Here is a 23,980-nt window from a genome sequence, read left to right as displayed (position 1 = left end):
GACATTAATACCCAGCTTCCATGTAACTGCAAGAGAAACAAGGCCCTGTTGGGTAGTTCTGGAGGTCTCAGCTGTCTTAGCAGCATAATGCACTAAAGCACAAACTCTGCAACTACCTTTGCCTCTTCCTGTCTCCACTGTGACTCCTGCTTGCAACCTCCACCAGCTCCAGAGGCAGAGACCTTGGAGCACTTCATTCACCCAGCAGCAGAACAGTGAGATACTGATTTCTCCTAGCACAAGCACCAAAAGCTATCAACCCTGAAGGTAAATTGTGAAGTCAAGGAAAAAAAGATTTAGCCAAGCACTCAAAATAGGTATCAACTGCACATATTCCCCTGCACAGTCCAATGAAACATGTAATTTAGCTTGATTTAATTTTACGGGATGGTTACGAGATGCTTACTGGAGCATGCAATGCTAAAGGTAGCTGTGCTTCACAGCATGCAGCCAAGTGTTCAGCATAATAAACACGATGTTTCACAACTCCTGTTAAGATCCGACACAATTTCTATTTTTAACATACACACCAGGTAGTTTGATAAGCATTTTTTTTATTAAAGCTTTTTTCCAGTAAAATTTCCAAGAAGTAAAACATGACGTGGCTCACCCTACCCCCACCAGAACGGTCAGTTTGCTTAAGCACTAGAGCCCAGGTCACGACACCCAGCTCGGTGGATCCAAGTAGCTCCAGATCTCAGAGCCGTGACCCTATGTGTGGAGACTCACGAGCAGGTTTTGTGTCTCAGGAGCACAGCTTAGAGGCAGCCTGTAAGCACCTGCAATATGAAACACTTCGGTAAGTGCCAAGCTTTAACTCATCTCCCTTCCTCCTGACAAGATGCACTGAGGTCCGAGAGGCCATCCCACAGGAGCTCATCCCTGGTTTAGTTTTCCTTCCTCCTGTCCTTCTTCCCACAGCCTCTGTAGGGCCTTTACAAAAAAATTGAACCTGCTCCACTCTGGAAACGAAGCACATCCTAAACAAAGCAGAACAAAGCTCTGGTGCTGCTCAGAAGAAAACATGAGTTAAAACACACAGGGGAAGTGATGTGACCCCCTACAGCCAGGTGCTGCCACTCAGAGGGAAGGGGATGTCCTGCTAAGCACTGCCTCCCCAGGGAAGCCCCCTGTGAGGTCACACCCTTATGAAGTCACTGTCTTCCCCAGGAAGCCTCCTATGAGGTCACTGTGCTATGAGGTCACTGTGTCCCCCAGGAGGTCCCCTGTGAGGTTGTGTCCCTACGGGACCCCTGCCCCCCCAAAGAAGCCCCCTATGAGGTCACAGCTCTATAAGGCCACTGCCACCCCCAAAGAAGCCCCCTATGATGTCACTGTCTTCCCCAGGAACCTCCTTATGGCGTCACTACCTCCCTAAGGAAGCCCCGCTATGACGTCACTTAGCCTCCTTAGAACGTCACCGCCTCCCCCTCCCATCCTCCCCGCGCGGTGCCCGCTGGGTAGTGTAGTCCGCGGGCGGCGGCGGGGTGCCGGGCCTACCGTACCCAGAACCCCCCGCGGAGCAGCCGCCGCCGCCTGCCGGGCGCACAAGATGGCGGCGCGGGCGGGCCGGGGCGGCGGGCGGTGAGGGCGCGGGGGCGCGGGCTGCCCCGGGCCCGCCATGACCTACACGGCGGAGCAGCTGGACGGCGTGCGGCGGTGAGCGCGGCCGGGGAGACGGGGCGGGGGTGGTGTGTTGGGGAGGGGGGCCGGGCCCGGCCGGCCCCCGGTGGGGGCCCCGTCCCGCTCCGTGCGCTGCCCTGAGGGGAGTCGTCCCGTGACGGCCGCCCTGTGTGCCCCCCTTCCTCCAGAATAAAGAGCTGCCGCAATTACTACGAGATCCTGGGCGTGGAGAGAGATGCCAGCGAGGAGGACCTGAAGAAAGCCTACCGCAAGCTGGCCCTGAAATTCCACCCGGACAAGAACCGCGCTCCCGGCGCCACCGAGGCCTTCAAAGGTGCGTGAGGGGCGGCAGGCCCGGCCTGCAGGGCCACGGGGCGGTGGGTGCCTCAGTGGGGCTGCCTCGGCTCTGCGCCGTATGTACGGGCATCTCGCGGGCCCACATCGCTTGTCATTTCTGTAGGCAGATACCACAAACCTGCACACCTGCAGCTGCTCAGCAGGGCTTGCCTCTTACAGGGCCTTCACAGTACAGACCAGGTAAAGGCATCGCAGGGCTCGTTCCTGGATAGCACTGAAGGGTTAGAGTAATGCTCTGGAATCTTACTGGTTACGATATAGAACGTGTTGTGTAATCAGTAACTCCTCAGAGTCTTAATTAGAACTTTAAAAAACACATGCCAATATACAAAATCCAAGAGTACTCCAAAGAGCAGTCAGGCATTGGGGCGGGTTGCCCATGGAGGTGGTACAGTCACCGTCCCTGGGGGCGTTCAATGAAAGGTTGGTTTAGTGGGTGACATTGGTGGTAGGGGGATGGTTGGACCAGGTGATCTTGGAGGCCTCTTCCAACCATAATGACTCTGTGATTCTAAGTCCGTTGTTATGTGTCTAATCTTCTCAATATTGGTGCAGTCTAAGCCTGCATCAGCAATGTTAGCATCTAAACTCCTATCATCTTCCGCATTCTCACCGTGCTGCAGCCAGATACAAAACTAGCACTGTAAGTTAGTGCTGAGGAAGCCAGACTTTCATTTGCTGTGTATTAGAATAAGGAGTTCTTGAAGCTTTCTTTATTTTTTTTGTGTTAGGGTTGTATTTTGGTGTAAATTTATTTACAGCCGTTTTCTATCAAAGACCAAGGAGGATGATGAACCAGACAAGCTACTTCCAGGTGGTTTGACGTGCACTGTGAATAAATACGCAGGTACAGCTTCACAAACATCTCTGCTGACAAAAAGCTTGGAATATGGGTCTGCATTTTAATTACTCTCTGCAGTTCTTCACTTTGTGTTAACTGTATTTCATGGATGGAGGTGCACATCTGTGTCAACGCTTAGTTGACCTGATTAAAATGTTGCGTTCTCCCTCAATCCCTTGACATAGGTGGTCTCTCACATCTCGGTTTTCCAAATACTTCAATTCTCTCCATACACTTCAACATTTTTGTCTTTCTCCTGGTGTCAGTGATAGCAGGAAATAGGTTCCGTCACAGGTAATGTTGGTGTTGTAACGCTTCTTATACAAAGGTAGTTCTTTCAAAAGTAAATCAGTCTTTGGCCAAGCACAAATTTTCTACGCCTGTTTGGGTATTTTGTTAATCTGCTTAGAGAAGTCCCACACCTGGAGGTGCTGTGTTGTAACACTTCTTTTAATTCATTCCAGCAATAGGCAATGCTTTTGCAGTTCTCAGCAACCCTGAAAAACGATTGCGATACGATGAATTTGGAACTGACCAAGAGCATGTCAGCACTGGCCAGGCCAGGCACTATAACTACTACACAGAATTTGAAGCAGACATTACACCAGAAGAAATATTCAATGTGTTTTTTGGCGGGCACTTTCCTACAGGTTGGTATCCATCTGCACTGTTTCTGAAATGTAATAAACTGACACTAGACCATAAAGGAAGTTCAGCTCCTCTTTGTATTGCTCAGGTAGCTAAATTATACTTTGGAGAAGAGCAAAAACCTGTTTGGATTTTTTTTTCCCTCTTCCTAACTTCTTATGCCTGGAAAAGTTCCCTAATGCACTGTTTAAACTGAAAACTGTAGTAAATTTGGTCCCTAAAAAGCTCAAAGCTCAGCTTTGCTGTCCAAGAGTGCTGCTAGAAGAGGGCTGTGATGGGGGGTAACGGCTGTTGCTGCTGGGGCATGGTCCTGACATCCCAGCCTTAATGAGGACTTCTGGCAGCACTAGTTAGGGGTCAGGATGTTTTAATTTGGCAAGGGTTTAGGTTGTTTGATACTTGGTTGGGCAAAATTTTGGTACCAGCACTAGCTGAAGACTTCTTTTTATTGTTCTTCCCCCCATTGTCTGAAGTCAGGGGATGGTCTGGGAGGCAAAACAAGGTGTGAGTGGGAAGGGATCAGAGGCATCTTTGATGGCATTGTCCTCAAGACATGTTCCTGCGTTACAGCACAGCAGCAGCTCCTGGCGTTGTGGTCTCAGTGCCCTTGTAACTAGGAAAACAAGGAGTTTGTTTGGCTCTCAGCACCTCGCCAAGTTAAAGGAGTTAAAGCTTCTTAGCTCAGAAGGTGATACCTGCCAGGGAGAGCTGGCTGTTGCTTGAAATGCAAAATAGAGCCTGTGCCTGCAGCAGCTCTGTGCTTGTCTCAGTCCAGCCTTGGCTTTTGTATTTGTACTGAAAATGGGGAGATGTTGCAAGCCCAGTTAGGTTTGAAAGTAAATCTGAAAGCTCTGGTGAGCTCAGGCATCTTGTTGCCACTAACACCAGTCTTTGAATTGCTCTAGTGCTTTTGCCTGCTGTTTCACACTTCCAAGGCATAGCATAAAGTCACATACCAGTCAGTTACTACGGCCTTAAGCAACAGGTACAGGTAATGACTTACAAGCCACTCATCACTGTGGTCTGTGTGGTAGCATCTCAAAGCTAAGAGGATCTCGGATCGCTTTCAAAATTTGATCATTAAGTTTGTAAAGTGTGCTGAGCTCAGTCTGGCATAATTGCCCCCAGCTTTGCAGGAGGTGGCACCTGCACGTGCCTTTTGCTTTGACCACAGGTGAGACATTGTCCTTTGTGGAACGTGGCTGCTACATAGCTGTAGGCAGTGGGATTGCTTGGAATTAAGGGTAGAAACTGAGGAGCTGCAGGAAGACTTGAGGTACTGGGCACAACAGTTAACTAATAGGTAGAGTGACCTGAAGACACGTATGGGAGTTTTTATCCAAATGGCAAAGAATATGAAAATCAACATGATTTTGTAGTAATAGCTCTCAGTAATAAACAAAAACTTCCTCACCAAAAAACTTGCTTGGATCTAAATTTACATACGTTTTCATAACCTCAATGTGAGGTTTTTATTTATGGAATATCAAGTCAGTAGCTTTCCAAAATGGCAAAATCCATGGCCTCTACTTAGGAAGAGAGCTAACAGTAAGAGTGCATGCAGATAGGTAATATAAAGAGAAAATTTTTCATGATGTCGTAATGTTAAGTGGGGTGTGTGCATGTGAACTGAAGTTTGTGTTAAGCTGCAGTCTTTGCTGTTTGTGTTGGTGGTGGTGTTTTTTTTTTTTTTTTGACACCTTGCTATCGCCAGGGTTTTTGGAAATCTAATTCAGAAATGTTGATGTTAGACAAAACTCACTCACATAGATTAAGGGCAGATTTATGGCTTGTCAGCTTACAGACATAAAAGAGACGGTGTTGTAATTGTAATGGGTAGGGGCTACAAGTTGAACTTTCTTCTCATTAAAAAAATGTGCCTGGAAGGAAAGAAACTGGGGGCAAAAATTCTGTGAGAAACTTTAGATTGGGGAATTGTTTTTCTAGCTACCCTGCAAAAGCTACTCCTCATTCCCACACTCATTTCCATTCTTTTGGAGCTTGATAAAACATTGCCTGAGCAACGTTAAATGATAGAAGCTTACTTTTTCAAGAAAAAATTTTCATCTTCAAGCCCTCTCTTACTTTGTTGGTTCTGTGCAGTGTTATATCTTTGAATGACCAATGAAAAAGGTGTTCTGACACAACAACGAAGGTCACCTCCCCAATTTCTTGCACAATTCTTTGAGAAATTCAGATAAAAGACAGTATAAGAGTGTAAAACTTGACATTTTTTTCCCAAGGCTTAAAAATAGCTTGGCATGCCTGTTGTCATATGGCCATAAATTGCAGTTCTTTGTAATAAAGATATTTTGAATCTCCAAAGAGGGGAGCTCAGCTATTATTTAGATACTTTCATGGTGTTACAGTCAGAGTTCAAGCTTCTAATCAAAATATCATATGCAATTTTAAAAAAATCTAAAGTGAGGAAAGAATAAGTCAGCGTGCAAGAAAGGAAATCCTGGATTGTACTTCTTTCCTCAAAAAGCTGTTTTATGAATCTCTTTTGACATTAACAGTTTCACTTAATGATTTTATAATAGCTTGATGAAAGAGAAAATGGAACTGGCTGTAGAAGAGCCATTATTCGGTAATTATCCAGAGCCGTAGTTCAAGGCCTGAATCTGGTGACGCAAATTATTTTTTCTGCTTAAAGTCTGGAGATGCAACATAAAGCCTTGCAAGTGAATATAAAATAAGTATGAGGTACAATTTTTATATAAAAAGAATTCTCCAATTTTCTTAATTTTTGTAAATTAGGTTGGAGCAGGGGCGAATTTCACAATTTCTCTGGTATGCTCTTTTTGGAATAACATATTACTTTGACATTCAAAACCGTTACTCAGTCTGTGTAATATAAGCCTGAATAACCAACTAGAAACAGAAGTACAGGTAAACGCCAGCAGCCAGTTGAAAACCATGACTCTTTTGGCTTCTTTTAACAGGAAATATCCATATGTTTTCAAATGTAGCCAGAGATGCACACTATTATCCACGGAGGCACCGTGAAAGAGCATGGACGCAAGAGCAAGAGGAGGAAGAAAACAGGCCACAGGTAGCCAGGAGAACGGATCTCTTGGGCTTAAGCATTTCACCAGGGTGAGGGGTTCACGTATACATCTGAAGCCTGTTGAGACTTTCCCATCCTTAAATGCTCAATGCTTATCCTTAAGTGCTGCAGCCAAAATGGATGACATGGAAAGTAACCGAATTGTTGTTCTGTTTTTAAAGCAGTGATAAATTTTGATAGGATCGCAGGCTTTGGAGTTTCTGCAACCAGGTATTTCACTGGTGCTTGGTTTTTGCAAGCTCTGCGGGCTTGGTAATCTAACAATGATCAGTCCAAATGTGGACTGATACCTGATGCAGAAGTACTGGCTTATCCTCATGGCATATTTAATCCTTCAGTAAATTAGCATGCCAGGTGCTGCATAGGCTTTTTCCAGACCAGAGCAAAAGGGGTCTGGGATACATCTCTACCAGCTGAAACTAGATGAGACACCAGGTATCATGTGCTGTTAGCACAGGCACCTATACACTCCCACTGCCCGCCTTGGGAAAATATTCCTTCAGAGGCCATTAACCGAACAAGATCATCCAAGAAACAAGAAAGACATTTTTTCTCCTGTTGAGCCTTTTATAGACAGGCTTTGAAAAAACTTACACAGCCTGTAGACTGCTAAGCTAGGGCAAATGAATCCCACCAACGTAAGGTATTGTTGCTATCCCAGGGTGGAGAGCAGAGCCTAAAAAACTGTATAGTTCTGCTCCTAATTACAAAAAGGCAGTTTAAAAATCAAATGAAGAGCAGGAGTAAAGATCTGTGTTCGGTCTCTGCCTAGCAGAACTCTTTGATTATTAGGGCTTTTTCCCACTCTAAGTGGAAAAAACTACTAAGTTAATTCAAACTAAATAGTAAGTGCTTGCATTCTACCTCAAGTTATGCTACATACAGTCTCTTCCTCCTTTACTTTTAAGTGGCTTTGTCCAGTGTTTGGACAGGGATTGGGATTCTTAGAATACATGTAAACTTCAGAAGTTGCATAGGCGGAAATGGGAATCGCAGTGTGCCGTTGGTTTGGATTGTCAGCTGGTCACTGGCATACAGTGTTGTGGTCATCTGCTGCCTTGAGGAGGGAGCTGTAGATAAAAGCAATGCTCTGAAAATGTAATTGGAAGAAAATGGCTTTAAGGAGCTTGAAGAGAGCATTAATAAAAGTTGTTTAAAATGTCATCCTTGTCAACGTTTGAAAGTACTCATCTCTTTTCTCTTAAGTTTACATGTAATGTGTTGTTGATTTATGATATCCTGATTTCTGTGAATGGGCATCATTTTCTGTATATATCTTTACTTGTCACTTTACTGTTGTTCTTTTCAGAACTCATATTCTGCATTTATTCAGCTGATGCCAGTTTTCATAATAATAATAGTGTCAGTTATAACTCAGCTGATGGCAACTAACCCACCCTACAGCCTCTTCTACAAATCGTAAGTCACTTGAAAACAATTCTTCCCGGTCTTCAGTGTTTAAGATAAAGGAGGTAGATAGAAGTTGGGCTTGAGAGAAGAATGCTTGTTACTGTTCTGTTCCGCTCTTTTAGAAACTGTTAGCAATTTGTAAATAAGGGAATATCACCAGTCTCTGTTAGGTTCTCCCAAATGCTATCGCTGTGAAGTAGATGATGGTGAGCTGTACTGCGCTGTGTGCCGAACAAACAGAGGCGCTGAGCCAGCACGCTTACCCAACTGCTGTGAAATGCTTTTGCACAATGATACAGTAGTAGGAATGTGGGTGTAGCTTAGCTACAGTACCGATCAGCCCTAGAGGGTCTGTGGGCTGCCTCCGATGTTCCCATGTAAAGCGATTAGGAAATGAAGCCTGCAGTTGGTTCTATAAATCCAAATCTGCTCTGGAGCTTAAATTGGCCTGGAAAATTTGTCAAGCTCCGCAAATCATTAGGGCTTTGAAATGCCCTGGTTTAGTGTCTATAAAGAAGCAGGATCCCCACATTGCAGAACACAAACTAAACTGGTCAGCTGCGGAAACAATGAGTGCCAGGCCTGCAGTAATCTCAGTTTGTGGGGCAGAGGGAAACACATTTACTACTCTCAGCATCCAACACTGGGAGGAAGGAAGCTTTTTAGACCAGTTCAGTCAACTGCCCTGGCTCTTACTGAGATAAGAATGGGAGTTGGCAGATTTCAACACACCATAGGTTGGGGACTGCTATACACAGCAGTAGCAGAGTGCTCTACAAACTCTTCTTGCTCCCTTTTAGGAGCAAAACTGTTTACATTTAGGCCCATATGCTCGTCAGTGTAGCTTTAATTGGTCCCAAGGCCCTTTACTGTTCATTACCACAAGATGTCAGTATGTAGGCCTAGCATGAGAACAAGATGGTTGGTGGCTTAGTTCTTCTGTTGTGCTTTTTGTTGTTGTAGCTGTTTTTTTTCTTTCCCGAGAGCATTTTTGCTATCTGCCAGTCCAGTGTGAAACCTCCCACACTGCCCCCAGAGCAGCTAATCTCTGGCTTTCCTTGCTGCCTCCCCCTTTCCTGTTGATTTGAGATAGTCAGGCCTGAGCCTGGCATACAGTTACAGATGCTGTTGCTCTAAATCATATCTTTAAGGAACTAACAGCTCTGAAAGAAAGTGTTTATATCAGGAGAGCGTACGTGTCTGAAACACAGAAAGAAGGAAAAGAGGAGCCCAGGAAATGGAAGGGGCAAACTGAATTCCATTGGGTAGAGTGTAACCTTCATGTTTTGGCTGCCTGCCTCTTTCTCTGAGCAGCGATTTGAAAAAGCTCCTGGATATCTCTGCTCAAGTAAAAATTCAGTAGAACAGTTTAGCCTTGTGTCTGTGCCACAGTGGCTTATTCTACCTATGGGGTGCTCCACATACCACCTAGCTTACTGGTGATTATAAAACACTAAAGGGAAATGTAACTAGAATCCCCCATGCTAATTCTTTTTTCTACTGATGGGTCCAGAAATCAGGAAAACCTAAATCCAACTGCACCGTGCCCTAAACAGTCCTGGTCCATGTGACTTTGCTATAGTCTTTATATTTGCCATCATTTCCAATGGATTTCTGGACTTAGCTTGCCAGAAGTTAACAGTAAACAGAAGAAAGGGTGTGGAGCTTCTGTTTAAAGATAAATATTGCCCTTATGCTTTGGAAATATCTTCACTGAGCTGTTGAGAATAAACATGGTATTTGGAAGGGGCTGTGTCGGCTCTGAATCAGAGATATCTACAAAGAATTAAGTATTATATATTTTCATTGTGTTGTTGTTTGTTTTTTTTTCAGTGAATTCTATTTGTAGTGAAAAGCTTGCTGTGCCTGAGGCTTGTAATTTCCTTACTGGATGGCTGAGGGAGCTATAGTCCTGCAGGAAGTGACTGAGAAGTTGTAAAGACTGTTCTGGAGATGTTAATTGCAAGAAAATTCTCTCGGTTTCTTTGTTTGAACTGCTGAAAGATGTTTTTTCTCCATGATGTTTTCACAGGTCCATAGGCCATGTTATTAGCAGAGAAACAGAGAACTTGCAGGTGCCTTACTATGTTGATAAAAACTTTGAGAAGAATTATCAAGGGGCGGAACTTCAAGAGCTAGAGAAAACCGTTGAAAAAGATTACATAGACTATATTCAGACCAGCTGCTGGAAGGAGAAACAGCAAAGTAAGTTATATTTGTTGCAAGTAAGTGCCTACACCCCGTGTATAGCTGTATGATGGCTGCGGTTCACAAAGCACTGCCATTTTAGCCTCACTTTCCGTTGCATGTAATTTCTCAAATTTGCAGTGGTGTTTCTCACATCTGTTCTGAACTCTGAAGTTGTTATTCTTGAGGGGCTGTCAGAGTTCATTTTAGGTGATTGAGAGAGAAGTGGAAAGTTGATTCCACCATTTGAGACTTTTTCCACTCAGTCTTTGTGCTTGACTACCTCTTGGCGATGTTTTAAATACTGTCGTCCAAAACATTTATTTAGCTGTGACAGTTTGTTAGGTCTAGAAGAGACCTTGAGGCATCGCCTAATCAATGTTTCCTTTGCTGAGGCGGAATCAGTTTTACTTTGACTGCCTCCGCAAGAAGATCATCTAACTCTTTCTTCAAACCTTCATCAGGAAGACAGGCTATAGCTTTTGAAAATCTCGGTGTTAACTGGTATCAGTTTTCAAAGAGTGCTTCTGTGATTATTTCATGCACTTATTTGCATATTCTATCTTTAGATGAGTTTGAGAACATGTTTTTCACCATAGTCAAGACTGTCTTTTACAGACAAGAATTGAATGCAGAGAGGGAGAATGCAAGAATGTAAGCATTCTAAATGATTTTTCCCATGTCAGTTCTCAGTCAATCTTTTCATCCAGAGACAATTTTCTTATTTTAAATTAAAATTACTAGTCTTGCTCTTAAAGAGAAGTGCACAGATGTAGAATCTGAAGTTGAAATAAATAAAAAACCATAATGTGAAACCCTAAAAATGCCAAGTAATCCTTTAATTTTTGGTTTGCTTGACTTATCTGTTAATATCTGTGGCTGGAAGTACCAGCCTCTAGGTACAACGTGTCTGTTAATAAACATAACTGTAGGCTTCGTGTGTAGGCTTGCCATAGGAATAGATTTTTTTTCCCCTTAAAGGAAAACTCCTTATAGTTAACCTAGTGCAACTAAAAATCATTGTATTGTCTGTTTCCTGTAGACCTTGATGACCTTTCTGAGCCATGAAATGGGAAGCATGGTTTGCAGAGGGACTGATAGAGTGAGGGAAGTAATCCAGCACTGAATGCCAAGTAATGTCTGCAAGGCAACCTCCTCTGGAGCTTTTTACACCTAGACTTTTTTATTCTCAGACTTTTTAATAGTCTGTGTATTAGTCACATACCTGCAAATACACTTACAATGTCCACAGTTAGCAGTAGCCTGAGGAGACCACTGTAATTCAAAGGAAAAAAAAAAAAAACAGTTCTCAGAATGATTACTGTCTGGGCCAGCGAGAGCAGGCAATGAGCTCAGCTGAGACGGGGCTGACTTTCCTACCGCCGAGTTTGTAAAAATAATTTTTTTACTAACTCATTTTTATATAATAATTTTGAATACAAGATGTGGTTCTGGTGAAAAGTTGCCTTGGAGACCTTGGGAGAGTTGTTAATCAGCTGTTGTTTCATAATTTTGGTCAATTGATTCCTGTGTAAGTGCGTAACTTTGTGGCTGACTTCTTTGTCAGTTGAATGGCTATTAATAGTATGTTTGTTCTATTTACTGAAGGTCCGCTTCTCTTTAGCACCACCAAAATGAACGCACATCATATGAGCAGTTTAATTTAAATACTTTGATTTTTATGATTTGAAAAGTGCTACCTTAACAAAAACTTAAAAGGTAACTGATATATCAGTATGTTCCTCAGCTGGTCCCTTACAGCAGAATGGAGTGTGAAAGGTGCTTGTGCCGTGGGTTTTGGTGTTCTGACATCCTCTGATATGGTGAAGTACAAAAGGCAGGTCTCAGGTTTTTACAGGTGTAGTAGCTGTAGTAGCACGGCTGTGAAGTAAGACTGCAAAGAGCTCTGAATCAGAGAATAGCAAGTACGCAGCTAAAAACAGATGAAATGCATAGCTGCATACGTATTTTAGGAGTTCCTTAAAGATAACTTCAGTCAACAAAGGTTGAAGGAACAACAGTGTAAAAGATTGAAAAACACAAGAAACTTACATGACAGAATGGATGCTGTCAAAGCACAAACATTGGTAGTAATATTTGTGGACAAGTTGGGCAAAAGAGTCAGAAGAGACTAAGAGTCTTCGCTGCAGAACTCTGGGGACTTGGAAATGATTAGCCAAGTCTGGTTCTGCTGAAGGGTCGTCTAAACTCTGTGCCCAGCACATCTGCACTCTGCTTGAGTGGTATTTCGGTTAGAAAAAAAATGAAGATTGATTCCTGACCTAAAATGAAGATGTTTGTGCCTTCGGTTTATAAAGCTTTTCAATAACTCGATGGAGGCTGATACAGATGGAGCTCCTATGGCTTTAAATTTCAGAGGGGTAGGGTCAGAACACGTAAGGCATGAAAGGCCCTATTGAGAAGTTCTTTCCCTACTGAATGATTTTATAAAATGAGGGACTTGTAAGACATACAAAAGCTCTTTGAAAAATTGAATGTCATCAGGTAGCCTGTGCTTAGGGAAATTTTGACCTTTTCAGAAATAAATTACTGCTATTCTCATAGGTGCATCTAATCCTGGATCTAAATTACTCTTCAGGGAGAAAGCTATATTAAGACTTCCTTAACTAATCAGCAAAAGATGCTTCTCTGAGTTGCTGGGGGGAGATTATTCAAACAATGGGATTATTTCAGTTACATGTTGCTTTTGAGAAGGGGAAATGTATGCAAAGTACATTCAAGACTGTGTTGTTTGAAAGCCCCTGTGCCCTTTCATTAACAAGCCTTTTATCTAGCTGTTCGCCTTCCTGTAATCAATTAAAAAAGGAAGAAGAAATAAAAGAACTCACATTGCCTTCTGGGCCAACCTCTTGGCAGACGGAGTTTGAATTCTGACAAGTGCAACATCAAAAAAAAAAAAAAAAAAAAAAAAAAAAAAAAACAACCATCTATACTTTAAAGTGTCTATTTGGATGGATGTTTGGGACCCTTGCAGAACGGGTTTGTCAGAAGAATTGCGTTTCTCAGTTACGTGGGCAGGGATCTTGTAACTCCTGCTTAGCTGCAGGCAGCTGACGTAGCCTTAAAGCAATAAGGAAAGTAGTCACGAGGTTCTCTTTCCTTCTGGTTTGTCACTTAACTACTGCTGGCAGGTGCGGAGTGAGCTCCTCTCCATTGGTCTGTGCCTGGTGAAACATCAGTGAGGATCAGTGCACGACGAGATGAGCTGTAATTAGGTTGCAAATGCTCGTGTTGACTAAGACAGTGGCTGTTTAGCAGACCAAATGGTATCTTACTAACACGTAGTTAGTTTAAATATGCACAGTTCGCTTTTTAGAATGTGTATATATTTAATCCCTCTGTCATTAACAAAACTTTCCATCTTAGGTGACTTCTAAATATTTTTACAGTTGTTCTTTGTAGACAGCAATACTCTGATTTTGGGCTTTAGTTATTGCCCAGGCGGTGTACTGGTAGAGTCTTTGGTTTGTTATAACTCTGAATTTTCAAGCAATTATGGAAAGTTTTCTTAAGCAGCTAGCCTGGTTAAACCTGATGGCCTCTCTTCAAAGAAAGTTCCTATAACATGCTCAGACTTATTGAAATAAGGTGAACTAAAAAAAAAATCACGAGGATAACAAAGCATTGAAAAAGTTGCTTGAAGCAGGCTCGCAGCTTCATCCTAATAGATATTTTTTTCATCTTTCAGAGTCTGATTTGTCAAATTTGGCCAAGCTATACAGAGACGAGCGGTTAAAACAGAAAGCAGAATCATTGAAACTTGAGCACTGTGAGAAGCTCTCCAGTCTGATTGGAATGCACAAAGGGGGCTGACCAGGACACACACATTCTGTAGTTTTTATTTATTGATGTTTTAAATTATGTTTTTATTTTCCTTTGTATAAAAACTGAAGGAGTCTATTGCAAAGAGTGAATATTTGATTCCTTCATATAGTGCAGAGATGGGCCAACACAAGCTGTAGAGCAAGTGTTTGCTTTAATATACTGTACGCTATATTTGGTTCCAAGGACCAGTGGCACTTTGTAAATTAATTCCCTGGGAAATGCTCTGAGTTTGGAATGTGTATCATCGGTAGTTTGTCTGCCATCCAAACAGTATTTACTTCCCAGGAGAGTAGACAAATGTCTTATGCTTTCTGTATTTTCTATGGACCTGCAATTCACCCGGTCATACAACCGTGTAGTTCGCAGTACTCAGTGCACTAGCCTTTTCATACTGCTATCAAGTGGATGTCCTTGCCTCTACAGTCGTTTGTATTGAAAATGTAGATGAAAGGCAGCATGTGTCCTGTTCAAGCCCAGTATTCAGCGCTTAACTCCGAAGTGTCAAGTACCTGCTTCAGGTAAGCATTTTGACGTGCTCCCAGCTCTCCCTGCTGCCGAAGGGACCAAGTGCTTGTCTGGCTGGGGGGGTCTGCCCCTTGTCTTCCTTGGTGACACGACAAGCTGAGAGCAGAACCGCAACGCTGAACAGGAAGATGAGAGCCTGTGAAACGCATCGATGCCAGCATCTGCCAAACTGCAGAGAAAGGACAGACTTATTTATTTTCTCATATGTTTCCAGTGGCATATTTTTAAGCTGGCTGTATAACTCTGATTTTTATCTGCAACCTCTTCTCCAGCTGTTACAGGGGTCCTGCTTTTTCTGGTACAGTTTTGATGTAGCATATTTTTACTCTTGAGCAGTTATGAATGTTCCACTGTAGAGACTAGTATTGCAAAGAAAAAGATCCATGTCCTAGTGTCTGTTTTTTCTTGATCCTCCTTTATGAAACCTTTAAAGGCAAGTTAAGGACGGTTGTACTCGGAAGCAGCAGAGAACACATTATTCCCGTTGAGCATCACTGAGCTCCTCAGCCAGTTTTTCTGGTAGTTTACCTGGCCAAGGGTAGAACTAATCCATGTGGACCAACCTGCTTCTGGAGGTTCATACTGTGTTCTTGCCAGTGAGAGGGAAGGAAAACGGGCACCCACAGGGTCCCGTCCAACAGCCTTGCCTTGGTTCTGCTGGTTCCACTAGAACCTGTGCTGAGGGCAGGAAGGCCAGAGCTCTGCACAGGGCAGCTTCAGCTCACCATGCTTCTATACTGCACCTGAAATTCCTCTTCATAGTATAGCAGGGGCTGGCATCTCCGTTCTGAAGCTGTTGATGTGCTAGATACCTATAGAACACACAGAATGAACTCTCCTCATAAATACCCTACCCCAGCAATACAGGGAGTGGTGGCGCAGATTCTGCCCACCCTCTGTGGGGTGGGGACACGCCGTACGTAGTACAGGCTGCACTCACCTGCACATCTCTGCAAAGCATTAACAAGCTGCTGTTGCTCTGCTCCTAAAGCGGGCAATGCATAGCAGAGCACCACAACTTGTCTTCACGTGCTCAGAAGTTTGAGAAATGCCGGAATTAAAACTGCATTTAAAGCTTACGCTGCGGTCTCCTAGTGCCGGGGTGTAAGGGTGCAGGCATGTGCCCCCGGGCTGCTGGTGCTGAGGATGAGACAAGTGGGGATGTAGGTGCAAAAAAACCACCCCCCTTTTGCAGGAAAATACGTTTTTTCTCTGATCTAGATAGAGGATGGTTGCTTGGCTCAGGTTTTGAGACTTGAGGCTCCTGCAGGTGAGATGCACGTCCTGCATGTGATTAGCTCAGCACCGCTACAGCAATATGGCTGTGATTGAATGGGAGTGTTTAAAAAAACAACAACACAAAAAATGTACAGTGAGTATTTAAAATAGCACAGCTAGGTTGGTGTGGTTCCTGTTGGGAATCGTTGTGGGGGCCTTGGAGCTGCTGAGCAGAGTTGGTCAGCCAGAAGAGGCTCAGCATTTTGGGGGTTATGGTGAACCGTGTTTTGGGCGAGTCTGCAAGGGTGCAAGGGCAAAAGTGTGTTATTCCAGGTGGGAAGGGAGCTGGCAGTACGACGGGCAGCCTTGATTCCGGAATACCCCGATTCTGAGCACTGGATATGCCTGCGTATAAAAAGCAAAACTCTCATGTTGCTTTTTATATATTAAATAGTTTGTAGAACGTATGTCAACTCTATTAAAGCGGTTGGACTTCATTCCAGGTTTGGTATTGTTCCTGCTGGGACTGTAACGATGTATGCGGGGAGGCTGAGGCTGAACATGCAGGGGCTGTGGGCACCACGCTGGCCCTGTGGAGCTGGAGGTGGTGTTTTTGGGGGTACCTGCGGGTAACGGGAGCGCTGCGAGGCTTCTCCAGGGCGGGCTGGAGGCCAGGGCCAAGTGGAAAATGAGAGTGGAAAGTAAAAAATACTTTAAAAAGCAATAAAGCGTTCTTTATTCAAAACCACAGGGCAGGGTGTTAGAGGGGACTCGCAGTGCGGGGGGCGTTTGGCTCCCCAGAATGTCATCAGGGCAAGCACCGGTGCTGGGTGCGGAGCGCTGGGGCCTTGCCAAGGGGGAGAGCAGAAAATCCCCTCGGTGCCACCGTCCTTCGCCACAGCTGGCTGCCAGGGCCAGCCCGCTTCCCAGTAACTCCTGGCCCATGGGGGGATCCCGGTCGGCCGGGGCGGGGAGCTGCATTTTTCCTGGAACTGGCAGCTTTGGGCCTTTCTGGGCCTGGCTGACGGGGGGGGGGGGGCGTTGCTAGGAGACGGGGCCGACGGCAGCCATTTGCCGCGGGGGTGCGGGAGATGGCGGCGGGCGCTGGGGCAGCACCACCGGGGCGAGGGGCACGGGGACAGGGGTCGGGGCCTGAGCTCCTCACGGGGAGCGTGTCCCGGTCCCAGCCCAGCGGCCGGGCAGGGGCGGGTTAAGTGCCAGGCCGGGCGTCGTGGTCGCCCTTCGCTTGCCAAGGTTTAAATTTAGTCCCCACATGAACCCGGGCATCGGGTTGCTGGAGGCTGGCAGCGTGGCCACGCACCTGCTGCCGCCGCTTCCTTCAGAAATCCCCAAAAAGCCGCGGCTGACCCCGGCGGGGGCGGCCGGACCAGGCCAGGCACAACGAGATCCGCGCGCCCCCCGACAGAGGCGACCGACACCGTCCTCCTCCGCTCGGTGCCCGGTTTGACTTTGTGCCTTGCCATCCCTCCTGGCCGCTTGCTTGGGGATTGCTGGGGGGTACGGGGGGGTGGCACCACTTGGGGACAGGCTTTGTGCCCCCCCCATCTGGGGACACGGCATCCTCGTTGGAACGCAGGGGATGGGGACAGAGCCACGACACAGGGCCTCAGCCACCCAGCGTGCCACCGAGGGAGAGGAGCACCCGGCACGGCCCCGGTGGGGTCTGTGGGTCCCCGGTGGGCTCGCGGCCACGGGGTCGCGATGGCACTGTCCCTACCGCAGACCCCGAGGCCGGGGGTGGCCATGGCATTTGCCGCCGCCCGACGCTTGGCATCGCCTCCCCCATGCTGGCGCCCGCTGCACGCATGTGATTGAGGAGCCAGGCGCCGCGGCGAGCAGAGCAGAAGGTCGAGCCTGCTCCCGACGGCAGCGCCCGGGGCAGTCCCCACCATGATCCCCCGTGGCAAGAGGGACGCCGGCCGCCCAGCTGAGCTGCCTGGCCCCGAAGGCATCACCGAAGGACATCGCTCTGTCTGGGAGGAGGACGGCCGCCTCTCCGTCCTGCCCCGCGACGACCTCCCCAAGAGCATGTCCGACTCCTCCGTCTCCTCCTACCACTCGGCGCTATGCTCGGAGACGACAGACACCTTCAAGGACTGCCTGGAGTTCCTGGAGGAGGAGGACGCGGGCCGCCACACCGCCACACCGCCCCGGGGTCCCCCCGCGGGCCCCCCGCCGCACGGCCCCGTCCCCAGCCCGCGGCTGGAGCGCGCCCGGCAGGCTCAGCTGTCCGTCACCGCTAAGAATAGCTCGGCGCCAGGCCGCGGGGGCAGGATGGGTCCCCTCCGCGGGGACCGGCCGCCCGCCGCTGCCTTTGGGGACCGGCCGGGCGCGGCGGCACCGGGGACGATGCTCGGCGAGGGGCGGCGGGCCAGGCGGAGCGGCGGGGCCAGCGACTCGGACGAGGCCGACGGCGAGGTGCGGGCGCTGACAGCCAGGTCCTTCCGAAGCCTCTCGGGCCTTCCCGGCACCCGGCTGGACATGTGCAGCTCCCACACCTCCTCCAGCCTCTCCAACTCGCTGTCGGAGGACGGCGGTGGAGGACGGCGGTGGGCAGCGTGCGGGGAGCCCCGGGGTGCTGAGCTGCCTGGCCTGACGGGTAAGGAGCTGTTTGAGTGCGTGGACGTGGAGCTGGAGAGCAGCGACGCCAAGAAGGGGCACGGCAAGAAGAGGACCGTCCCCAAGCGGCAGATCCAGCTCAAGAGGAAGGAGAGGAAGGAGACGGGGTTCTTCCCTTGGGGGGATGCCTCAGCCCCCCAGCCGCTGCCCCCCACCAGAAAGGAGCCCCCAGGCAAGGGCAGAGCCGTTGGTGAGGACTTCAGGTTCAACTACAAGCAGTTCATGAAGACAGCCTCCCTGGACGATGCCTCCAGTAAGACCCGGATGGCCTCCAGCCTGGTGAAAAACGTCCTAGCCAAGAAGATGCAGTACGAGCAGTGGATTAGTAAGATGGAGCAGAAATCGCTGAGGGGCAGCTCGACCTCCTCAGGGCCGTCCTCAGTCGGCACCGACCTGCTCGGGGATGGCCTGGAGGGCAAGTCCAGCTCGCTCTCCAAGTCCGACTGCAGCATCTCCGCCGAGGACATGCGGTGTCCTCGGGGCTGCGAGAGGCTGGGGGCTGCCAGCACCACCCGGCCGGCCAAGGGGGTCGTGCTGAGCGAGGCGACAAGGGAGAATGTCTGCAAGCTGAAGACGACCTTCAACGAGCTCAACGAGAGGATGAAGTACCAGGAGGTGATGCAGTGCCAGCGCCTGCCCGCCGAGGAGCACACGTCGGAGAGGACCCGCTACCGGCGAGCGCGCGCCTTGTTCGAAGGCTACGCTGGGGACAGGAAGCCGCTGGACATCACCCCAAAATTTGAGAAAGTGCAGAAGCCATGGCCCAGCTTGAAGCAGCGAGCCATCCGCCCCAGCAGGCCCGAAGTAGTCCCGTTTGAGCCCAAAAGCTTGGCATTTCCCGATGTGCCACCCCGGGGCGTCTTCACGTCCCGGGCGCAGGAGGTGAAGCTGGTGCCGCAGAGCCGGTGGGAGGAGAAGCCACCGCCAGCACCCCGAGAGCCACCGAGCCCCAGCACCCCTGCGGCCGCCCCTGCTGAGCTGGGGAACAAAGGCAAGGTGCAAATCCCGCAGCCGCGGGACGTGCGCAAGCTGCTGAAGAACAGCTACAGCCTCTGCTTCGGCACCACCCGCGGCCCCCCAGCCTCTGGCCCCGCCAGGGAAAGCACCGGGGAGCCCGCGCCACCATCCCCGCTCGTCATCCACTGCACCTCCGTCTGCCGCCGTGAGCCGGCGCCGAGCCTCGTGCCACCGGCAGACAGGGACGTGGGGACAGCTGGTGGCCAAGAGGCGGAGGCAGCACATGCTGAAGGGACGGCGACGGTCACCGGCACCCGCCCCGCGCGGGGCTCGCCCGTGCACATCACCAAAGTCCAGTCCACGCGGAGAGAGGTGGCTGCCACCGAGGGTCCCCAGCTCAGCCCTGCTGCATCCCCTGCGTGTCGCCAGCGGAGCGAGCTCAGGGTGCCACCGCGCGCGGTGAGCGGGGGGGACGCGCACGTGGAGTCCCACCTCCACGTCCTGGTCGGCCCACGGCCCCCGCCGGTGGCTGGGGAGGGCTCTCCAGCTCGGAGCGGAGCCGTGCTGCGGACGGAGAAGACCCTTGTCCTCCCACCACCACCGAGCCCCACAGAGGGAGAGGAGGAACACGGTCGTGGCGTCGCTGCAGGGGATGGCGCCACAGGGGACCAGCATCATGGTGGCAAGGACGGCCCAGGGGATGGCCAGGACACCCGTGCCATGAAACCAGCGGTGAGATGTGCGGTAAAGCCACCCGCCAGCGAGCCGGGCAGCTGGCTGGCCTCGGCGGGGAGCCATGGTGCTGCAGATGGCACCAGCCCCGCTGCCCCAATTCGAGGGAGGGAGGCTGGCGACGGTCCTTCTGTCCCCACTGGGCCACTCCCCACCAGGCCACCAGACCGGAGGGAGAGCTGGGAGCACGTAACGAAGTGGCCGGGAGCCAGCGAGCCGCACCTTCCTGCCGCCCCAGTGGAGAACTCCAACTACTTGACAATTCCCGTGAAAGCCCCCAAATCCTCCCCAGTGCCAAAGCTGCCCTCGGTTCCCAACCCGGCCACCGCATCCTTCGGGGCTCCCTTAACTCCCCATCCAGCCAGTGTGTCCTTTGGGACCCCTTCTGTCCCCAATCCAGCCACTGCATCGTTTGGGACCCCCTCGGTCTCCAATCCAGCCACTGCATCGTTTGGGACCCCCTCGGTCCCCCACTCAACCAGCACATCCTTTGGGACCCTCTTGGTCCCCAGTCCAGCCACTGCATCCTTTGGGACCGCTGCAGTCCCCAACCCGGCCAGCACATCCTTTGGGACTCCTTTGGTCCCCAGCGCAACCAACTCACCTTTTGGCTTCCCATCAGCCTCCAGCATGTCCTTTGGCACGCCCTCAGTCCCCAACCTGACCAACACATCTTTTGGGACACCTCTGATCCCCTACCCAGTGAGCGCATCCTTTATGACCCCCTTGGTCCCCAGTGCAGCCTCTGCATCCTTTGGGACCGCTTCAGTCCCAAGGCTGGCCAACCCAACCTTTGGGACCCCCTTGGCCCCCAACCTACCCAGCGCACCCTTTGTGACCCCCTCCGTCCCCAAACCAGCCAGCTCATCCTTTGGGACCCCCTCGGCCACCAACCCAGTCCCTGCTTCCCTCGGGTACCCGTCAGTCTCCAATGTGGCCGGCTCTTCCTTTGGGTCCCCGTCAGTCCCCAGCCTGGCCAGGGCTCCGCTGGGGACTGGTGTTTCCGCCCTGCCTGCTGGGGAATCCCCGTGGAACAAACCCTTCCCCGAGCCCCCCCAGCCCCGGCCCCCCGAGGTGCCACAGCCCCCAGCCCAGCCCCAGCCTCGCCTGGAGGACGCTCCCCGGAGGACCGAGGGCTCCTCGCCAAGCAGCAAGAGCGCGCCGAGCCCCACGCGGCCCTTCAATCCCCATCCGGCCGCGCAACGCAGGATGCTCGTCGATCCCGACAGCGGCAAATGCTACTACATGGAGCCGCCGCGGCAGCCCCAGCTGAAAACGCTCTACGACCCCGAGACGGGGCAGTACGTGGAGGTGCTCATCCCACCGGTGCCCGTGGCGTCGCACGCTGGGCTCTACCAAGCTCCCTTCAACCCCTTGCTCTACAGCGTGCCCTACGTGCCCTACGGCAGCTTCCCAGGGCTGCCGGCACCCGCGCCGCCCGCCGCCCCCTCCCCGGCACACCCCGACGTGCAGGGCCAGCTGCCGGCTGCCGAAAACCCCGGGGGCTTCCCCGGGACCTTCAGCCCCGATCCCAAGGGCGAGGGGCCGCCCGCTGCGGCGGGGGCCGACTGCGGGTACCTGGAGAGCCTGTACTACATCCCCACGGGGATGCGGGCCAGCCCCGGCCCCGGCCAGCCCCCCGCCCGCGCCAGCCCTGCCGGCCCCGAGCAGGGGCCGCTGCCCCCCATGTGAGCCCCGGCTGCGGTGCCAGCATCGTCCCACCTCAGCTGGAGGGCACCCGCGTTTGTGGCTGAGCCGGTGAGGGACCTGACCGGCTCCTAAAAGGAATGGGAGGGGACGTGGTGTTTTACCAGCACCTGGCATCCCTGGGGGGGTTCTGAAGTCATTCAAGGGAGCACGCAAAGGGACCAGGTGCATGGCCCCCGCCTCCCCCCATCCCCCTGGTCCCATCCCGAGGGCTGCGTGGCGGGGCGATGGCCAGAGGCTATGGCACGGACTCCTTAAAACAGCAATAAAAGTGCTGAGCCAGCATGAACCCTGCGTCCCCATGTCCGTGTCGTCTGTAAAGGGGCTGCGGGGGGGGGGCACGTGTCCCGTTTTGGGGATGTTTGGAGCAGAGGGGCAGAGGCTGTGGATCCCCCGGTCCTGGAGCAGCAGCAGGGATGAATTTCCATGTCCAGGGGTGGGACCCCAAATTCTCAGCCCTACAGAGGTCAACCTGCCCTGGGAAGGATTTGGGGGAGACAAGGACGGGCGCAGGCATCGCAGGGCTGAGTTAAACCAAAAACAGCAAAAAGGGGGGGGCAGATGGTGGGGGTAACCCACGCAGAGCTCCCCGTGGCAGCCCCGGGGACAGACAGACAGACGGCAGCACGGCCGGGCGGGTGTCGCGGGGCACGTCGGGCGGATGCAGGTGCGCCGGCCGCACATCAGCACCCCGGGGTTTATAACGCCCGCGTCCCCGCCACAGCACTTTCGGCATCGCTCGCCACCCCTCCAGGCCCCACGGCGGCAGGATGCGACCCGTGCTGGCGGCGTGCCTGGCCCTGAGCCTGGTGGCGGGGCCGGGGGCCGGGGATGGGTGCCAGGACCCCCCCTCCTTGTCCCGCTCCATCCCCGCGCCCCAGCTGAGCGCCGAGGAGCTGCACTCACCCCACATGCCCGAGCCCCTGCGCTGCGACGCCTGCCACGCCATCGCCTTCCAGGTGGGTGCCGGGGACGGGGGGCACCCCGAAACCCCACTGGGGCAGCCATGCCTGGCACCTCACCGAGCGCTTTCGGCTGCTGATGAGGGAGGGAAAAGGGGGGGGGAGCGTGGGAGCGGGGGTCACAATGGTGGCTGCCATCACCGGCCGCTTTCTGCCCCATTTCTGCCCCAGCTGGAGGAGCAGCTGAGCAAGGCAGAGGCGAAGCTGGGCAGGAAGGCGCTGCGTGAGTCCGACTACGTGGAGGTGCTGGAGCGGAGCTGCTCGCAGAGCTGGGAGCTGTGAGTGGCGTCCTGCCCCCCTCCAAGTGCCACGGGGTGCTCCCACACCCCAGGGCCGCCCACCGCAGCAGGTACAGACCCCAAGCCCGTGTGTCCCCCCCCGCAGCTACGGCGTGCAGGAGCTGAACGGGGAGAAGCGGCTGACGGGGCCGGGGCTGCCGAGCCAGCAGCCCCTGAGCGTGGCGATGACGGGGGGGCCGTGGCCCAGCAGGTGAGGGGCACGGGGCCGGCGGGGGGGTGACAAGTGCCACACCGCACCCTGACGCTGTCGGCTCCTGGCAGGCTGGCCAAGATGTGCCACAGCTTCGTGGGCGAGCAGGGCGAGGAGCAGCTCTACGGGGCGCACCGACGAGGCCCCTCGGCGCTGCGGGAGCTGCTGTGCCACGGCGAGAAGGGGCCCTGCCCCCCTCCAGCAGGGGGCAAAGGGGGGCGCCCGGCCCCCCCCAAGGCGCTGCAGAACGAGCTGTAGCCCCCGGCCCAGCCCCGGGGCCTTGGGGTGCCGCCACCGCGCCCACGGGCGCAGTTAATGCTTAATGCCCCAGTGACCTTTGGAGCCGACTTCGTACCCACAGCACCGGGACACGTGCGACGGGGACGCTGAGGGAGGTGGCCGCCACCCCGCTGTCACCGGCCACCACCAAGCTGGGGACACCGCGCCGCTGCTCGTCCCTGTCCCCATCCCAGTGCCGCGTCCGCGGGGACATCGCCGGTGGCACCCGGTGCCCCGTGCTGCCGACCCAGCCGTTACTCTGTAACCCGCCCGCTCTAATGTTTTACCAAATCAGTGCTAACGGCGGTGCCAGCCCTAATTAAAGCAGTTAATCGCTCATCCCCGGGCGCCGCTGCGCTCCTCAGTTTCACAACCCGCGGACTAAAGTCCTCCTCGTCGCCATAAAAGACACCGTGCGGTGACATCCCTGCGCCGCCCAGGATGGGGACCCACTCGGGAGACCTGCCCCAGCCCCAGCCCCAGGTGACC

The 23,980-nt window shown here is 51.7% G+C and overlaps 4 protein-coding genes across 5 annotated transcripts in view; all 4 read left to right on the top strand.

Moving 5' to 3' along the window:
- The first annotated feature begins 1,502 nt into the window (after window positions 1-1,502).
- On the top strand, window positions 1,503-16,222 carry DNAJC18 (DnaJ heat shock protein family (Hsp40) member C18). Its single transcript, XM_035338386.1, has 7 exons — window positions 1,503-1,659; window positions 1,812-1,957; window positions 3,286-3,471; window positions 6,415-6,524; window positions 7,849-7,958; window positions 9,982-10,154; window positions 13,846-16,222. The coding sequence occupies exons 1-7, from the start codon at window positions 1,622-1,624 to the stop codon at window positions 13,968-13,970; spliced, it is 888 nt and encodes a 295-aa protein (XP_035194277.1). The 5' UTR covers window positions 1,503-1,621; the 3' UTR covers window positions 13,971-16,222.
- A 1,182-nt stretch (window positions 16,223-17,404) lies between these two features.
- On the top strand, window positions 17,405-21,914 carry PROB1 (proline rich basic protein 1). Its single transcript, XM_035338381.1, has 4 exons — window positions 17,405-20,527; window positions 20,567-20,964; window positions 21,004-21,748; window positions 21,831-21,914. Exons 1-3 carry the CDS (start codon window positions 17,637-17,639, stop codon window positions 21,744-21,746), a joined length of 4,032 nt encoding a protein of 1,343 aa, XP_035194272.1. The 5' UTR covers window positions 17,405-17,636; the 3' UTR covers window positions 21,747-21,748; window positions 21,831-21,914.
- A 542-nt stretch (window positions 21,915-22,456) lies between these two features.
- MZB1 (marginal zone B and B1 cell specific protein) lies at window positions 22,457-23,507 on the top strand. Its single transcript, XM_035338387.1, has 4 exons — window positions 22,457-22,720; window positions 22,895-23,001; window positions 23,108-23,212; window positions 23,284-23,507. Exons 1-4 carry the CDS (start codon window positions 22,532-22,534, stop codon window positions 23,468-23,470), a joined length of 588 nt encoding a protein of 195 aa, XP_035194278.1. The 5' UTR covers window positions 22,457-22,531; the 3' UTR covers window positions 23,471-23,507.
- A 410-nt stretch (window positions 23,508-23,917) lies between these two features.
- SLC23A1 (solute carrier family 23 member 1) overlaps window positions 23,918-23,980 on the top strand; it is a 4,406-nt gene continuing 4,343 nt past the window's right edge. For both annotated transcript variants that reach the window (XM_035338385.1, XM_035338383.1), the window contains exon 1: window positions 23,918-23,974. In XM_035338385.1, the coding sequence (XP_035194276.1) occupies window positions 23,933-23,974 (42 nt within the window). In that variant the 5' untranslated portion in view covers window positions 23,918-23,932. The remainder of the gene's footprint in view (window positions 23,975-23,980) is intronic.

This window comes from Oxyura jamaicensis, chromosome 13 (genome assembly GCF_011077185.1).
Source record: "Oxyura jamaicensis isolate SHBP4307 breed ruddy duck chromosome 13, BPBGC_Ojam_1.0, whole genome shotgun sequence".
Lineage (NCBI taxonomy): Eukaryota > Metazoa > Chordata > Aves > Anseriformes > Anatidae > Oxyura > Oxyura jamaicensis.
This window is presented reverse-complemented; position numbering and strand designations above follow the sequence as displayed.

What these genes read in the sequence shown, in the direction of transcription:
- PROB1 (XM_035338381.1), top strand. Translation starts at nt 17,637, where the DNA reads ATGATCCCCCGTGGCAAGAGGGACGCCGGCCGCCCAGCTGAGCTGCCT. An exon ending in GGGACCCCCTCGGTCCCCCA is followed by an intron (nt 20,528 to 20,566) that starts CTCAACCAGCAC and finishes CTTGGTCCCCAG; the next exon opens with TCCAGCCACTGCATCCTTTG. An exon ending in CAACCCAGTCCCTGCTTCCC is followed by an intron (nt 20,965 to 21,003) that starts TCGGGTACCCGT and finishes CCGGCTCTTCCT; the next exon opens with TTGGGTCCCCGTCAGTCCCC.
- MZB1 (XM_035338387.1), top strand. Translation starts at nt 22,532, where the DNA reads ATGCGACCCGTGCTGGCGGCGTGCCTGGCCCTGAGCCTGGTGGCGGGG. An exon ending in GCCACGCCATCGCCTTCCAG is followed by an intron (nt 22,721 to 22,894) that starts GTGGGTGCCGGG and finishes TTTCTGCCCCAG; the next exon opens with CTGGAGGAGCAGCTGAGCAA. An exon ending in TGCTCGCAGAGCTGGGAGCT is followed by an intron (nt 23,002 to 23,107) that starts GTGAGTGGCGTC and finishes CCCCCCCCGCAG; the next exon opens with CTACGGCGTGCAGGAGCTGA.
- DNAJC18 (XM_035338386.1), top strand. Translation starts at nt 1,622, where the DNA reads ATGACCTACACGGCGGAGCAGCTGGACGGCGTGCGGCG. An exon ending in CGCCACCGAGGCCTTCAAAG is followed by an intron (nt 1,958 to 3,285) that starts GTGCGTGAGGGG and finishes AATTCATTCCAG; the next exon opens with CAATAGGCAATGCTTTTGCA. An exon ending in TGGCGGGCACTTTCCTACAG is followed by an intron (nt 3,472 to 6,414) that starts GTTGGTATCCAT and finishes TTCTTTTAACAG; the next exon opens with GAAATATCCATATGTTTTCA.